The 15,492-nt window shown below is 42.3% G+C and overlaps 1 protein-coding gene across 5 annotated transcripts in view; it reads left to right on the forward strand.

Annotated features, from left to right (window-relative positions):
* St3gal6 (ST3 beta-galactoside alpha-2,3-sialyltransferase 6) overlaps window positions 1–15,492 on the forward strand; it is a 58,911-nt gene that overhangs the window by 20,777 nt on the left and 22,642 nt on the right. For all 5 annotated transcript variants that reach the window (XM_005344935.3, XM_026785836.1, XM_026785829.1 and 2 more), the window contains one exon: window positions 11,475–11,574. In XM_005344935.3, the coding sequence (XP_005344992.1) occupies window positions 11,475–11,574 (100 nt within the window). The remainder of the gene's footprint in view (window positions 1–11,474; window positions 11,575–15,492) is intronic.

Raw genomic sequence — 15,492 nt, forward strand, 5'->3', positions numbered from 1 at the left:
CCTCTAACACGTGGGCTGGAGGCCACCTCTAACACGTGGGCTGGAGGCCACCTCTAACACGTGGGCCTCCTCTAACATGTGGGCTGGCTTAAAGCGAACATGAGAGATCATTCCGAGTAGCTGAGTGAGCTGGAATGACAATGAGGATTTGAGAAACAAGATTAAGATAGCTGCCTGGGAGCTTGAGTGTGGATGGGCAGAGGTGGAAGTGGAGATCTATCTAGAAGCATGCAGGGAAATGACATACAACCCAGGCTCTTGGGGCACCACCTAGAGGGAAGTGGGCTAGATATATCAGCAAGTATGGGACAAAAGAAAGACCAGTGAAGTCAGCAGTACCATTTAATTCCTTACTGATTTGCTTATTCGTTCTGTTACTGAAGGTTAAACTCTTCTGACGAGTTTTTAGGTTTCTTTTTCACAATCTTGGCTGTTCTTCCGTAGTTTGGTACTTAGGGCCACATTCTGTCTAAGTGTCCTAAACTTTTGATTCCTCTAAGATTGTCATTCCTGGATCCAAGCTATAAATTGCAGTAACTGGAAATATGTTGTCAGAATTTGAACGGTGATTCATTTGGCACTTTTGAAAAGACCTTTACATTACACTTATTTCTATTTGTTTTTATTTATTTATTTGATGTGTGTGTGTGTGTGTGTGTGTGTGTGTGTGTGTGAAGAAACAGAGATGGGGGAGGAAAGTAGGCACATTACCATGATAATTTATGGATGTTGGTTTTCTCCTTTGGTTGAGCTCAGGTTCAAGAGTGGTTCTCCACATTTCTTCCCCTAAACATGAATAGTGTCATGGGACAGTGGTAGTAGGTAAGGGACTGAAGTGGCAGTTCTGCAGGCTCAACCATGTCTGGTGAGTTCACAGATAAACCACAGACTCAAAGCCCAGCTCTTCTTTAACCCCACTTATCCTCAAAGGGTGTTTGGTTTGTTTCTTCCAATAAATGCCTATTCATTTGCCATTTTGAAAGATGCCTAAAGGCAGAAGCATGGGAGTTGGAAGGAACTTCTAAAACCTCAAACCCCCTGGTTTTCACAAGGGCCTGACCCTCTCTCTCAGTGCAGTCCTGTGACTTCCAGCAGGGCTTTGGAAGAATGCATCACTACATCTGTAAAAGCCCCTCTTCTGACTCAGAGGACCAGAGAGGGCGAGAGTGTGTATTTCCCTTGCCTTCCTGGACCATACTGGAGTACTAGGGAAATGAGATATTATTTTTAACCAGTAACAGCTAAAATGATTTTTGACTTTGTGTAGCTTAATTTCTGTACCACATGGACTGCTGTTCTCTATATCTTGAGGGCACATATGCATTATGTATAACTAATTATTTCTAATCAATGTATTTTCTTTAATGCATTTAGAGCACCTTTTGTTCAGTGGTTTTTGTGTTTTTCAATAGCACCAGTAACCAGTTGTAGTTTTTTTCCATTTTAACCAATTGAAGCAAAAGTGTCATTTAAAAATAGGTATCAGAATGCAATCTAAAGTCTTTGTATATAGTTAAAAATATTTACTCTACTGTCTAAGTGTGAATTCAGTTGCCGTGATAAAATACTGACCAAAACAAACATGTGGAAGACAGGGTTTATTTGGCTTATAGGTTCAGTCAGTCACCGAAGGAAGCCAAGTAAGGAAATCAAGGCAGGAACCGTAGTTTTAGGAACTGAAGAGACCATGGAGGAATAGTACTTAGTGGCTTGCTTCCTACGGTTTGCTCAGCCTTGAGAGCTTATTTTTCTGCAACCCAGGCCCACTTGGTGGTACCACCTGTAATGGGCTAAGCCCTCCCACAATCAATCATCAATCAAGATAATTCAGTACAGACTCGCCCACGGCACAATCCAGTGGGGGCATTTTCTCAAGTGAGGTTTCTTTTTCCCAAATGACTCTAGCTTGTGCCAAGCTGACATAAAACTATCCGGCACACATGGCTTGCTCAGCTTGGTTTCTTATACAACCCAGAACCGTAGTGAGCTGGGCCTTTCCACATCAATCACCAATCCAGCAAATGCCACACAGACATGCCCAGAGGCCCTTCTGATGAAGGTAGTTCTTCGGTTGAGGCTCCTTCACAGGTGACCCTAGTTTGTGTCTGTTGGAGCCCACAAGACCTTACAGTAAATGTCCAGCTGACAGGTTCATAAAGGCAGACCCACAAGTGTACAACTTATGGGGCACCCGTTTTGCAGAGCTGCAGGAACACTCGTCTTTTGGAAAAGTCACTGTCATATCTGTAAAAACCTTGTGAAGCCATGATTCTTTCCTTCAAAATGGGATTCGTTTCCAAATCACCTCATCAGTGTGGCTTTTACACAGTCAATGGAGTGACCTTGCTCCATACCCCCCCGGACCTTAAGGCTTTGGAGCAATGGTATTCATTCTTTGTTCTAACAATCTAATTTACATAGAGTCAATCCCACAAATTTACCTGCTAACAGATCACGGAACAGGAAGGCAGCATGCTCCACCTTAGCTAACAAATCTAGGCATTCCCTCCCCCACCCAACCTCGTTATCACTAAAGAGATTAGATAAGGAGAATGGGTGAATCCAGGATTCAGGTTGTTTAACATCTTTATCTAATGGTTTGGAAAGTCAGGTGTTTCTCTTGAATGCCGGCTCCTTCCTGGGTCAGGCCACCTGTTCTGGAGTCTGGCTTTGTCAGGTCCTACCTGCCCTTTTTGTGATTTTGATATGCATATTATCATTGTTCTTGTCTATGGAATTTTCCAACTATGCCTGTAAGAACTAGAAACCTTGTGGGGGATCAGGCCTTATTCTTTCTCCTCCACGCACCCTTCACTTCATTTTTTCCCCTTGCATGAAAAATAAAGAAGATGCAGAGATAATGTGCTTGAGTTAGGTTCCCCCCCCTCAGATTCTTGCCTGCCATAGACATCCATCCCTGAGCCCTGAGGGAGTACTGAGGCTGGCACTCAAGGCCCCTAGTACTTCACAGGTGACTCTAGTCTGTGTCAAGTTGACAAAAACTAATTAGTACTATACTGTCCATAAAAACATATTTCTACCTGTTCACTGTAGTTTATTTATAGTAAACAAAAACCTACAAAGAAATCAAAGTCTTCTTTCCAGGGAAATGATAAATCAATTCCTGTGTATCTAGCCACAGAAACATGTACCCAGCAACACATACTCTGGGTACAAGCGACAACGATGAATGTACCCTTAATATATCAACATAAGTAAGATACACACTGTTTGACTGTGTTTCTATGAAGTTATAGATGCAGTGTAACTAAAGTGATGTCATCAGGTTGCCAGGGACCAGGAAGGAGGGGCAGAGAGCTGACTGCAAGGAGGAACAAAGGGAATTGGGACTTGATGAAAGTGTTTGCTGTCCTCACAATAACGGTCCTCATAGGGCTGTCTGCATTCTCCAAACCTCATCAGACTGTACAACCGAACTGATGAAATTACTGTATTGAATTTCTGTTAGAATAAGGCTAATTTTTAAAATTAAGCACATTCATTTATATTATCAAATACTATTTGCAGCTGAAATCTTCCCAATAGTATATTAAAATAGAAAACTAGGTCAGGCTATTGCTCAATGATGACTCATGCTAGTAATGCCAGAACGTGACAGGTAGACACAATAGAATTGGGAATTCAAGTTTAACTTACAATAGTGAGTTGGAGGCCAGCCTGGGCTACATGAAACTCAGTCGCAAAAAGAAAAAAAAATGAATTCATCTCTAAAACAAGTGGACCACCGGGCAGTGGTGGCACATATCTTTAAGCCTGACCCTCAGGATGCAGATCTCTGAGTTTGAGGACAGCCTGGTCTGCAGAGTGAGTTCTAGGACAGCACAGAGAAACCCTATCAAGAGGTGGGGAGGTAGCGAGAGGGGAGGGAGGGAGAGAGAGAGGGAGAGAGGGAGAGAGAGAGAGGGAGAGAGAGAGAGGGAGAGAGAGAGAAAGAGAGAGAGAGGTTCCTGAGATGAAATACATAAGTAGACAGACAGACAGACAGACAGACAGGCAGATTGATAGAGGTGCATCCCTCTATCAGGATGTACACAGAGGGAGTATAAAACTTCCTTTTGTATGTGCACTGGAGCAGAGTATCAAAGAGTATCAAGAGAGAGGTTCCAAGAATAGGAACATTAGTTCATTTATTTTTAGCATTCGATATTTTAGCATCCAATACAGTTGCTGATAGCTGAGTGATTTTTGTGCCTGCTGTGCTATTAAAAGTAAAAATTACACTGCAAGTCATTTCTCTCTTTTTCTCGTGTGCCATGAGCATGTCCCCTGTGGGTGGGGCTGGGGGCATGTGGGGATTTAGTCATCTGCTTTGGCAATGGCAGCTTACGTTCAAGTAGATGGAAAAGGCTGTCTGCATTTGCACAGGATGAAATCTATCTAGCAGAGCACTGGCTTTCTGCACAGACTGAAAGGGAATGGTGTGTGTGGCTGAACATTAGTGCATTATCCAAGCAACTGATGGATGGGAGACAAAGGAGCTCACTATACACGATGCTGCTTTTCTGCCAAGAAGAAAACAGCTATGGCTTTTGAAAGTGGCTAGAATTTAGATAGTTGAGTAAATTTTGTTGAGACTTTTCAAAAAACAATTTTTGGAGGGGATAAAAACCAAATTATAACTTTCTGTTGGTTTATTTGTAGGTGTTTTCTTCATTTTAATATTTTTTAAATTACATGGTAGTAGCTACTAACTTCAGATTTAAAGTAATAGTTTCTTCTGGCATAATAATGCCCGTTATTTGTGTATGTACCCTGTTTCTTTAATTATTACCTATTGAAAATTTCGAGACGTTTCTAGGAGAAAATTCCATTGATACTTTAAACTATGTCTATGTGCGATAGATTAAGGTGTTTTGTAAGTCAGTGCATTTTAATAAACACTTATTTAATGTGCATCATAACATTATTTTCTATTTGCTTAGTATTGGACATTGAACCTAGGCCTCAAACATGCTAAACACATGCTCTCTCACTGAGCTACACCTCAGTCTCTATGTTTTAATTTTAAAGTATATAATTAAGTTCATAGTGTTATAGTCAAAAATATAGTTATTATAGTTTTACTTAATATACAGTTTAAAATTGTGGGCTATGAGGTCAGATAGTTGCCAGTTTGAATTCTGACCGCTGGTCTAAGTATTAAGCAATTTCACTGAGTATTTTAAACCTCTTGACTTAGTTATTATGTACAAAAGGGCTTAATACCACGCTGTGCATTTACTGTGTGCATAATGAACTCTGCTATTATTTGCATGGCCATGATCTACAGAGAATAAATGGCCTTAGTATAGAAGAGGGCCTTCCCTGCACATTGGGGACATCAAGGAAAGTAATAAGGACTATACACCAGAAGGAGGTTGTGAGCTGAAGACTGAGGCTTTTCCATCTGTCAATGTGGGGTCCAGCATTTCCAGTAAGACTTGGGCTAAACAGAGATGGCTGGTCCTGTGAGGCTTAGGCTTAGGGCTGGATCTAAACATTGGAAATTAACATTGGCTCGAGCTTGGAGGTTTCTTCACATGAGTATGTAATTGCAGAGAACAGTCACAAACTGAGCAGTAAGGAGAAAGAGGAAGGAAGGCAGGATGTGAGATCTGTTGGCCTCATTCCAGACAGTCTTGACTGCGTGTCAGTATGAGCTGAGGATGGGCAGAAGTGGAGGGAGGCCCGCGGAAGGGCAGAACGGACACAGCTGTCTGCAGGGCCACTGGGTCAGGATGGTAGGGGTGAGCCTTGGGCAAGGGTGACTAAGGAAAGTCACAGCCAAAGTCTAGCTGGGCTGAAATCATAGATACTGGGTGCTCACATCATTGTGTGGAGCTCATAGGCTGTTCCTTTCTAATTTGCAAAGATAGGTAATTCACTAGGGCTTAGCAGCAGCACACTGAGTATAAGAGCTGGCCTAATGTGAGCAGTTAAGTCATGTTTCACTGACCAAGCAGGAAGCACAAGAAAGCCACCGAGAACATGGGGACATGGTTTAGGACCCGAGTCATTTAAATAAGTAAGTAATAAGTAAATAATAAGTAAATAAATAAATAAAATTTGGCTACCAAGCTGCTGGAGGGAAGGGCAAATGAGCGAGTATGAATGAATGAATGAATGAATGAATGAATGAATGAATGCAGATATTTGGAAAGTGTGATCCAATGTTGGAACCTTCCAATGGAACCAGCTTTGGCACATGAATGCTGTCTACAGGAATCCGATCAAACCATTGAGCTGCTAGTGCTGGGCTCTGCAGGCTCCCTTTTCTTGAACCAAGATTGGCACCAGATCTTGGGGTGGTTTAGTGTACAGATGGATATTCAAAAGGCCCCAGAGAAAGGCCAAGAGGAAACAGGGCCATAGAAACCAGACAGCAGGGATCTGCAAACACCTCGGGAAGAGAAAGCCAACACCAGGGCTGTTTCTGATCTGCTGTTGAATGAGATTGATTTTGAGACCAGCAGGGTTTTTGTGCTTGGTGAGTTTTCACTATTGTTTGTTGAACATGCTTTCTTCTTTTTTGGCTGGTTAGCAAGCACCCTGGGGCTAGAGAAAACATTAGGAGGCCCCTAAAGGAAAATATGTTCATTTTTTTCTAGTGTTGTTTTATAGGGCTTGCTTGTTTCTGCAAATGCTAGAATAGTAAGGAGGGGCAGGTTGGAAGGAGAAGGGTTTTATTTCAGCAGAATTTGTGTCAGAAACTGTCAGCTTTCCATTTTATTAATTGGCATTGAATCATTTCTGCTAAAAAAAAAATGGGTGGAATTGACAGAGAAACATTCGGTAATGTTTAATCTGGCATCAAGAGTTTGGACCTGCTCATCTGTGAAAGGGCCCCCTGGGAGAGACAGTGTGTACAGGGACTCTGGTCTAATAGCTACTGCTTGAGTCACATGATTCTGTCACATGTCAGGTGTGAAACTTCTCTCAGCCCTTCATGTTCCTCAGCTCTAAAATAGAAACTGTAGGCCGTCCACTTCCTCGCAGTTGTGAGGGCAGCCAGTGATGATTCACCAGAAACCCTTCCCCGGATGCTTGCTTTTCAATGAATTCATGTCATCATTAGTCCTTGGCCATGTGCCACACACTAGGCATTTAGAATGAAAAATTAGTTGGACCGTTGAGCTCTGGTATCTGTAACTACATTCAACAACCATCTTCTCTGCAGCTTCTGAGTGACATCCCCTGTGGAGGAGAAAGATAAGGTAGTGCTTGCTTTCAGGTCACCTGTGGTCCTATTGGGGACATTTACTGTACCATCTGTTATGGACTCAACAAACCCAAAATTTTCTTTTTCTACATCGTGATTCTATAGTAAGTCCCAGAGCAGCACTTCTCAAACTTCTCTATGCATTAAGAACCTCATGTTCAGGGGTGTTAGCTTGTTTCCGTGGCTCCCACCTCACTCTGGCTGGTGCTGACCTTCACTGTTATTTACACTTCCTAAACAATGACAACAAAACACCTGGAGGAAGTTGTAGAACACAATTCTCTCGTTTGGGTTCCCCTCTTGCCTTTTATCTTGAGATGACAGGATGATCCAGGAATAGATCTGGAAGGGAAAGACCAGACTCCCTTTCTGGCTCTCTTAAATTGTGTGATGAGAGACATCCTTTTTTTCCTCACTTGTCTGGAGGACCATACCCACACATCCACTTAGCAAGCTTATTGTGACCCTTAGAGGAGATGTTAGCCTTCCAGGCTATTGGTGGTCTTAGCAGCTCAATACAAACAGTACATTCTTTTGCTATTGAAGAGAAGGGAAAGCTGTTGTCTTAAAACACAGTGTGTGTGTGACATGTACTTAAACTTGTGTCTATGTAGGCCAGAGGTAATCATCTTTCTCAATCACTCTTCTTATCTTTTGAAACCAGGCCTTTCACTGAACCTGGAGTTCATCTGTTTGGCCCTTCTGACTGGTCACTGAGCTCCAGGGATCTGTTTAGTGCCAGGGTTTCAGAAAACTCACCCACACGGAGCTTTTTTGGAGGTCTGAACTCGGGTCCTCATGCTTGCATGCCGCACAATTTACAGAGTGACCCTTTCCCCACCCAAACTGATGCACTGAGAAAAGATCCGCTGCTGCCCTCTGGGCGTGAGTTATGACCTTCCTCACAGCTCCCAGCCCTCAGGTTGAAGCAGTGGTGACAACCCTGGTTTGAAGGGCACCTGCTCTCCAAAATTGGCTACCCTTCATGTTTTATGTCAGGATCTTAAAATGTGCTGGCTTGTTTGTCGAAGCTGCATTCTAGACTCTTACGGCTTTTCAAAGCCATACATTGTCTATAAGAATCCTGAGTGGTTTTCCTTTGAATACTCTTGCTTAGCGTAACATAGTCGTTCCATTTATGGGATCACAATTAAAGAATTAATCTATTTGTGAAAGCTTTTTTTCTGTGAACAGACAGAGGGGCCAGACATGTTTATCACCAGGATATCCTGGTTGGCCCTAGTCTACTTTGCACCTTGAATATCAAAGCTGTAAGTTGGCGATGAAATTCCAGAAAGTACCTAGGCTGCCTCAGGTTTTTTTTTTTTCTTTTTTTCTTTTTTGGGTGCTGTGTATAACACCTCTTGATAAGCAGGTTTATTTTACTTTTTGAAAAAAAAAAAGAATGTTTTCCCATACTCCTTTGTTTTCAGTTGAACCACGTATTAGTGAGTGAAAAATAAGACGATAACAAGATTGTCACTTACCTATAATGCCAGGCTTCATAAAATGACCTCCTCAAGAGTATGTCTTAAGGGATAGAGAAGCAGATCGAATGCTAACTACTAACATTTCTAGGCCCTTATGTGAAACTATGTTTTTTAAATTTTGCTGACAAACTAGGAAGTTATATCTTTATTAAATATTTATATGAAGTATTATTCCGAGTAAAAGTTAAATTTTTGCTTCCCACAACCCTATGACAACCTGCTGAGAATGAGGGTGTGCTCTTGCTTATAGACTGTGGTCACTCATGCTACAAGCAAACTGACTGACCAAGGTCCCCAGGCCTCAGGTGGAGTTGGGCTGTGGATCATGGAATTTCCCAGGAATTACACAAACTTAATTCCATGTATGTGCAGACTAAAGTTCGCTCAACTCCCTTGTTGACTTACTTTCTGCCGTCATTTGAAACTAATTTATTACGATGGTGCTTGGGAGGGGTGGCTGCCAGAGCAGTAGCTGATAGTCAGAAGTGACCAAGCCCAGTCAGGTAGTCATTACAGGTTAGGACTGCTTAGCAAATCTCCTACGTTAACATCCACACCAGTGAGTCTCAGCTATGAGAAACCCAGGGCAATTGTGATTCTTAAGATGACTCCCTGTTAGAAAAGCAAACAAAACAAAGAAAATGCTTGAGTTTTGTTTAGTATGCTCCATTTACAAAGGCAAAAAGTGGCCAAAGATCTCCAGCTAGGGGATAAGAGGATGGCTCAGCTGATAGAGCGCTTGCTATACAAGCACGAGGACATGAATTCCACCCTCAGTATCCATGTAAACAAGCTGAGCATGAGAGCAGACTTTTATAATCCTAGAGCTGGGGAGGCAGGGACTGGCAGGTCCCTGGGACTGTCTCACCATTTGTATCAAACAAACAAACAAAACAGAGGTTGCCCTCTGGTCTCCACATGCTTGCACACATACATGTGTATGAAGTGTGTGTGCACACACAAAAGCACACAATTTAAAAACAAAACGGATTTTCACTTCAACCCATTTTCCCTTTAGAAGGAACTGGACATGATTCCAGCCGGCTCTGACTTTGTGCATTCAGCAGGTCTCTGGATTCAGGTCACTACATATGGATAAGAAAGAAAGGGATGGGATATGCTGTCGTTTAGTTCGTCTGAAACCTTGGTAAAGGAAGCAGAGCGATAATGTACCTGTTTAAAGTCAAATGCACTGAAATAAAAGGATGTATTTAGAACTACATATTAAATATGACTTCTGCATTTAATTTTATACTAAAATAGGAGTTTTGCATGTCTGGATTTGAAGCAAAGGGCAGGAATACCAAACAAACACACTTCAAATGTTTCCAGTGGCCTGGTAGTGGTGTGGCTCATAACTTTAATCTCAGCACTTGGGAGGCAGAGATAGGCGGATCTCTGTGAATTTGAGGTTAGCCTGGTCTACAAAGTGAGTTCCAGGGCAACTGAGACTGTTACACAGAGAAACCAAAAAAAAAAAAAAAGTTTCCAGTGGTTCTCAGACTTCCTTGTGATGTGACCCTTTAATATAGTTCCTTGCTCAAGTTCTGGTGACCCTCATCATAAAATGACTTTGTTGCTACTTCATAACTGAATTGTAATATAAATATCAGATATGTAGGTATCTGATATATGACCCACACACAGGTTGAGAACCACTGGTTTTATTTTATATTCCATAAAGTATTGTGTGGTATGTGTGTGTTACAATCTAGAGAACATTGTCTTCTTTATTTTCTCTGCCTACAAAGGTACAAGGAGTAACACATTAATGCAAAACAAAGCTGAGGATGTTGAAGAGTCAAATACGAATGTCTGAAAGTTGAAATGTTTTAATAGTTGCCCTCTAGTTTTTGGAATGCGGAAAAGGGCACAGAAACTATGCCATATCGTATTTGAAGTCACTTCAGGCCACGAAGGGGGCAAATGGTTATTCACATCTTAAAGCACATACTCACTTTTTATTGGAAAGGCTCAAAAAAAAGATATTCTTCAGTGTTTTAGAAGAAAGGTTTTGAGTGTGGAGATATATAAATTCTCCTCTTGAAGAAGTTTTGACTTTTTTTTACTTAATATGAGGAAGTTTCAGGGAAGCCTCTAGCTTCGGCACCACAGAGCTGTTGGTTGTTGGAAACCTGCATCATATGTTCATCAATTGCTAAGACTAAGCCGAAGTGTTCTTTCTGTACATTCAGGGGGTGGTTTTTTTTTCTTTCTTTAAATTTTTTTTATTTAAAAGGTTCTTTTTTTTTTTTTTTTTTTTTTACCAACCACAGTTTCCCCCTCCCTTCCTCCTACTCCCCTGCCACCTTCCCCCACCCACCCAACTTCCCTTCCACTCCTCAGAAAGGGTGAGGCCTCCCATGGGGAGTCAACAAAGACTGGCACATCAAGTTAAGGCAGAACCAAGTCGTGGTGCCCTGTGTCCGTCCCCCCCCCCCCCATTGAGACTAAGCAAGATAGCCCTCCATAGGTAATGGGCTCCAAAAAGCCAGTTCACACACTAGGGATAGGGATAAATCCTGGTTCCACTGCCAGTGGGTCCACAGACTGCCCAAGTCACAGAACTGTCATCACTCTCAGAAGGCCTAGTGGGTCCTATGCAGACTCCCCAGCTATCAGTCCAGAGTCAGTGAGCTCCCTCAGTGACCATCTTCATCATTTTTCTCCTCTCTCTTTATAGACTTATTTATTAATTCAAGTATTCGAACCATAGTGAAAACCATCTGCATAATTATCCCCTCTGTCTTTGGATCCTGTTTCAGGCAGGCCAGCCATGAGAGGGTACCTCGTGGCCCTATTCTTGAGTTGCGTCTTCCTCTATTATGTGCTACACTGTATCCTGTGGGGAACAAATGGCTATTGGTAAGTTTGTTTTATTACCTAACATGACTTTCAAACTGTCTTCCCCTTATTTATGTAAAGAAGCTTCCAGAGTATTGTATTGTTTTGTATTGTATTACAATATTGTATCCAATATTGTAACATGTTGGATTTGTCTAGCCTTTCACCATACACTGGGATTTTACTATTCAGGATGCTGTACATTGTTTCTTTAACAATTTAAAACTGTTGAGTAGGTCTGGGGAGATGGTTCAGTGGCTCAAGTGCTTGCTGCATATGGATGAGGGCCTGGGGGTAGATTGTTAGAACCCATGTGAAAACCAGGTATGAAAACCTGTGCATTTGTAACCCCAACACTGGGGAGGAGGAAAGGGCTGGAAACAGGAAGAGCACTAGTGATGACTGGCCGAATATCAGGTTCAGCTCCAGGGTTTGGGAGGGACTCTGTCTCAAAAGATTCAAGGGCAGAGTGGCAGAGCAGGACAAAACAACACACACACACACACACACACACTCACACCTACATACATGCACACTTGCACACAGTCATACATACACTTACATAATTTCACACACACTCACATCCACAAACACACTTACACACTCACACCTACACACATACACACTTATGCACACTCATACATACACTTACACACTCTCACACATACACACAGAGTCACACACAGAGATAGAGACCGAGAGAGAGGCATAAATTTTTTTAGTTGGGAAAAACCCTGTTGGATAGCCCTATTTCTTTAAATGATATTTAATGTTAAAGTGTGTGTGTGTGTGTGTGTGTGTGTGTGTGTGTGTGATTATGTGAATGTGTGTAGATATCTGTCGGAGCCAGAAGAGGGTGTTGGATCCCTGAAGCTGAAGTTGCAGGTGGTTAAGAGTCACCCTCCACATGTCCTGGGAACTGACCTGAGGTCCTCTTCAAGAGTAGTATGAGCTCTTAGCCTCTAAGCCACCCCTCCGACCTCAATCCATTTCTTATTGTCTCCCAAGTAAAGCATTAGTCTTGACTACTTTTAGGATATAACATTTTGTATATATACAATAGTTCATCTTCTTGAATTAATGAAGCGGTTCTTAGACTCAGGATCAGTCGAGTTTTAGGTTGTTAATGCTAACACATACATACCATATCCAGTTCCCTTCGTTCAAAAATGCAATATGCATTTCAAAATAGCTTTGACATAAAATACTTCTAAAATTTTAAGGCATAATTTTACTGAGTAGAAAATTTATTAAGTGTGCTTTTCACACTTCTCATTTCAGTTCTTTGGCTGCGAATAAAATTTTGGTGACCTTTAAATCCTAAATCGATGTCAGTACACAATTAAATGCATATAAATCAAGTGGTTACTTCCCAGTGTTTCAACGCAGCTCTTAGGTTGTTTCTAACTAAACAAAAGAAGAATCTCATATTTCTGTTTCTGCACTTTCATCGCACCACTGAAGGATTACTGCAGTGCTTTTTCATGGAATAAAGTTGGCCAAATGCCACTAGAAGAAACCCTAATACCAGCCAGGTGGTTTGAACCTACAGTTTTAGCCTCTGCACCTGATCTCTGGGCCAGAGAACATTGAAGTCTCATTCAGCATTCAATGAAGACATCTCTTCCTTCACTCTGCCTCCTTCTAATAATAATAGAAGGGGAGAAAAGGCAAAAAGATTGCTAAGCTACGATTTGTAATAGACATGGTTCTCTAGAAGGATAAAACCCATACATTGTACACATATTATAAAAAGAGGGTTTATTAGAATGACTTCCACGAGAGAGGCTGAATAGTCCAATGGCTGGCTGAAACCCGGAGATAGGCTCAGGTCACAGCAGTGGCCCGTGTGGTTCAGCCTGAAAGGCTTCAGCTGTCCCTGTGTCATGATGAAGAGCAGAAGGATTTCTTCAAATTGGCTGGGTTTCAGTTCACATTGGAAGACAGAGCAAGTGATGGACAGACATACTCATAGGCAAAGGAGGCAGGCAAGCTACATTGTATTTTCCTCTGAGTGTTTCCTGTCTGGGCTGCCTACCAAAGGGTGCCATCCACTCTGGGGTAGGGTCTTTTCCTAATTAATCATTGCTAGAAATGCCCTGAAGACCCACCCAAAGGCATGCCTCTCACTTAATTCCACATCTCATGAGATTAGATTATCTACCATTTTACTTTTCTAAACATCCTGTTTATGATAAAGGAGATAATAAAAATATGTTGAATTCACCATCATCTCTTGTCACCAGAATTTGAAGAGTGCCCACGCTCAGTTAACTTTACCCAGCTAATGTGGGTGTGCACCTGGTATTTCTTCCTTTAAAACTGTCTTAGGGGAGCTGGGTACGGAGTCCCTGCATGGCCCTTAGAAATGGACCTGACTGGGGCAGCAAGGGAATAAAGACAAGACAGACAGATGGACATAGGAATAGAGATCTGGGCTGGGGGATGGTCAGAGCTGTCTGCTAGAGAAGTCTTGGCACCCCGGAAACTCAGTGTGCTAGTTACTATAGACAGTCGAAATGAGAGAGCAAGTTATTGCATACAGCTGGAAAAGAAGACAGGGATTATGGCGTACAGCTGGGTCAAAGTGACAGGTCAGCTAATCGTGACAGGAGCAGTCTCTGGAGGGGAGCCGTGTTCAGGCCATACATACCAGGGACACACCAGGGGAGAAAGCAGTGGTGGACATTCTCTGCACACACTATTCAGCACTCAGGACCAGATCTCTTTGGTGTGTGTCCCTCTGAGCCTGAGGATATAGGGTCCTCGACAAAGCTGTGTCCATGTCAAGCGCACAATTTCACTCAGGACTTTTCTTTCAGGACTTCTCTGTTCGCTATACTGGGGAGACAGCTAAAGGAGCAGGGGAGATGATTCAGTTGGTAAATAGTTTCCATATAAGCACAAAGACCTGAGTTTGATCTTAAACAGCCGGGTGTGGTAGTACCGACTGGGCTAGTAGGCTTAGCCTGATCCATAGCCTCCCAGTGAGAGACTCTGAGACAACGATGCAGATTGGCTCAAATGTAGGCCAAAGTGGTTCTCTGGCTTACCTGAACACACCCAACACATCACTACCAACAGGAGGCAACTCAGCACTTAAGGCACTTGCCATGCAAGTGAGAGGCCCAGAGTTTGCATCCCCAGAATGTGGGTGTCAGAGCTCACCTGGAGTCTCAGCTTTGTAAGGGAGAGACAAGAGGTTCCCCAGAGCTAGCTGACTCCCAAGATACCATGTTAATGAATTCTGGGCTTGAGTAAGTGATATTCTAAAACAGATGTCTACGTTCAGTCTTCGTGTTGCTTCTCCATCTCTTACCTTAGAAATGAAGTAATCCAGTTCATCTTGCTCATGGAATCTGGCACAGTGTGTGTGGCTTGCTGTGCTTGCCCACCGTATCTGTGTATCATCCTATGGATAAACCACGTGGCCCTTGCCATTGCAGTATTCTCAAAGCATCTCATTATCTACGGGCTGACATCCTCTTAGTTCAATAGCTTACTAGTTCTGAGTATGGAAGTTTTTGTACTTAAAACAACGAAAACCAGGGCTGGAGAGCCGGCTCAGTGGTTAAGAGCCTTTCTTGCTGTTGCAAAGGACCTGGGTTTGACCCAGCGTCCACAACGTGGTACTCAGATGTACATTCAAAACACTCATAAAATAGTAAAAATAAATGTAAAACAATTTAAACTGGCCATAGTGTGCCTTTAACCCCAACACTTGAGAAACTGAGACAGGCAGATCTCTGTTGAGTTCAAGCCCAGCCTGCTCTACAGAATAAGTTTCAAGACAGCCAGGACTACATAGAGAAACTCTGTTTTAGAAAAAAGAAAATCATAAAAATGAAAAAAAAAATTACCTGTCTACAAAACCTTCAGTCTATTCAGATTGAGTCTTATTGATAGTAGAAAAATATTAATCAATTTTTTTCTTTATCT

This window comes from Microtus ochrogaster, chromosome 2 (assembly GCF_000317375.1).
Source record: "Microtus ochrogaster isolate Prairie Vole_2 chromosome 2, MicOch1.0, whole genome shotgun sequence".
Lineage (NCBI taxonomy): Eukaryota > Metazoa > Chordata > Mammalia > Rodentia > Cricetidae > Microtus > Microtus ochrogaster.